This window comes from Vavraia culicis, assembly GCF_000192795.1.
Source record: "Vavraia culicis subsp. floridensis unplaced genomic scaffold supercont1.221, whole genome shotgun sequence".
Lineage (NCBI taxonomy): Eukaryota > Fungi > Microsporidia > Pleistophoridae > Vavraia > Vavraia culicis.
In genome coordinates this window covers 1-805 of record NW_007360824.1, presented here as the reverse complement: position 1 = coordinate 805, position 805 = coordinate 1, and the positions used below count along the sequence as shown (strand labels likewise).

The 805-nt window shown below is 36.8% G+C and overlaps 1 protein-coding gene across 1 annotated transcript; it reads left to right on the top strand.

Annotated features, from left to right (window-relative positions):
• Positions 1 to 15: 15 nt before the first annotated feature.
• VCUG_02727 (uncharacterized protein) lies at positions 16 to 805 on the top strand (the record flags this gene model as incomplete). Its single annotated transcript, XM_008077545.1, has 1 exon — positions 16 to 805. A coding segment is annotated over one exon (790 nt), but the record flags the coding sequence as incomplete, so codon positions are not given.

The window sequence follows — 805 nt, the reverse complement described above, 5'->3', positions numbered from 1 at the left end:
AATATCTGTCACAGCATGGATGTGATCACAACCATTCTGGCTGGTCTTGAAGAAGTAAAGCACCTGGAATTCGAAAGTAAATATCCTAGGATGATGAGTAAAGTATTTGGAGAACACCACAAAGAATCGTTGATGAACATCGTATCGACCGAGAATTACAAAAATGATCCGAATTTTGAACTTAGATATTCAGAAATCAAGGACACAGAACCGGTCGTATTCCTCCTTGAGATGTCGAATATCGTGGTAAATCTTATTCTCAAAGCAGTGTTGAGCGAAAAAGTGATGAATACTGTTTCGAAGCTAGAGTTCACGTCTGTTGCTATCGATGCTGATAATTGTAAATCACTTGGAAAGTTGTCAAATCTCAAAATTCTTCGAATATGCCCCAAAATCATCACCAACGAATTTCTTTATAACCTGCCGATGAATCTCAAGCTACTGAATATTACTGACCTGGATGCGATGGATAGAAATCTGATGACTGAACACGAAATCAATCCGTCGACTCTTGCTCGACCGAATATTAATCTGAAAGTTTTGGTGATTGATGCACAGTTCCTATATGATTTTAACAGTATTTTATTATCGATACCATCTCTCGAAGTACTTAAAATACGGTGTTCACAACCGATCAATATCAATTTACAAGCACAGAGAGATAAGATACGATTACAGGAACTATTCATTGAGTGCAGTGATGATCAAATTAACGAATATAAAACATCGAGGACTACATCCGAAATCCATTGTTTTATACAAAGCCTTGCACTTTACATTGATTTTACATCGCTTGAACGTCTTA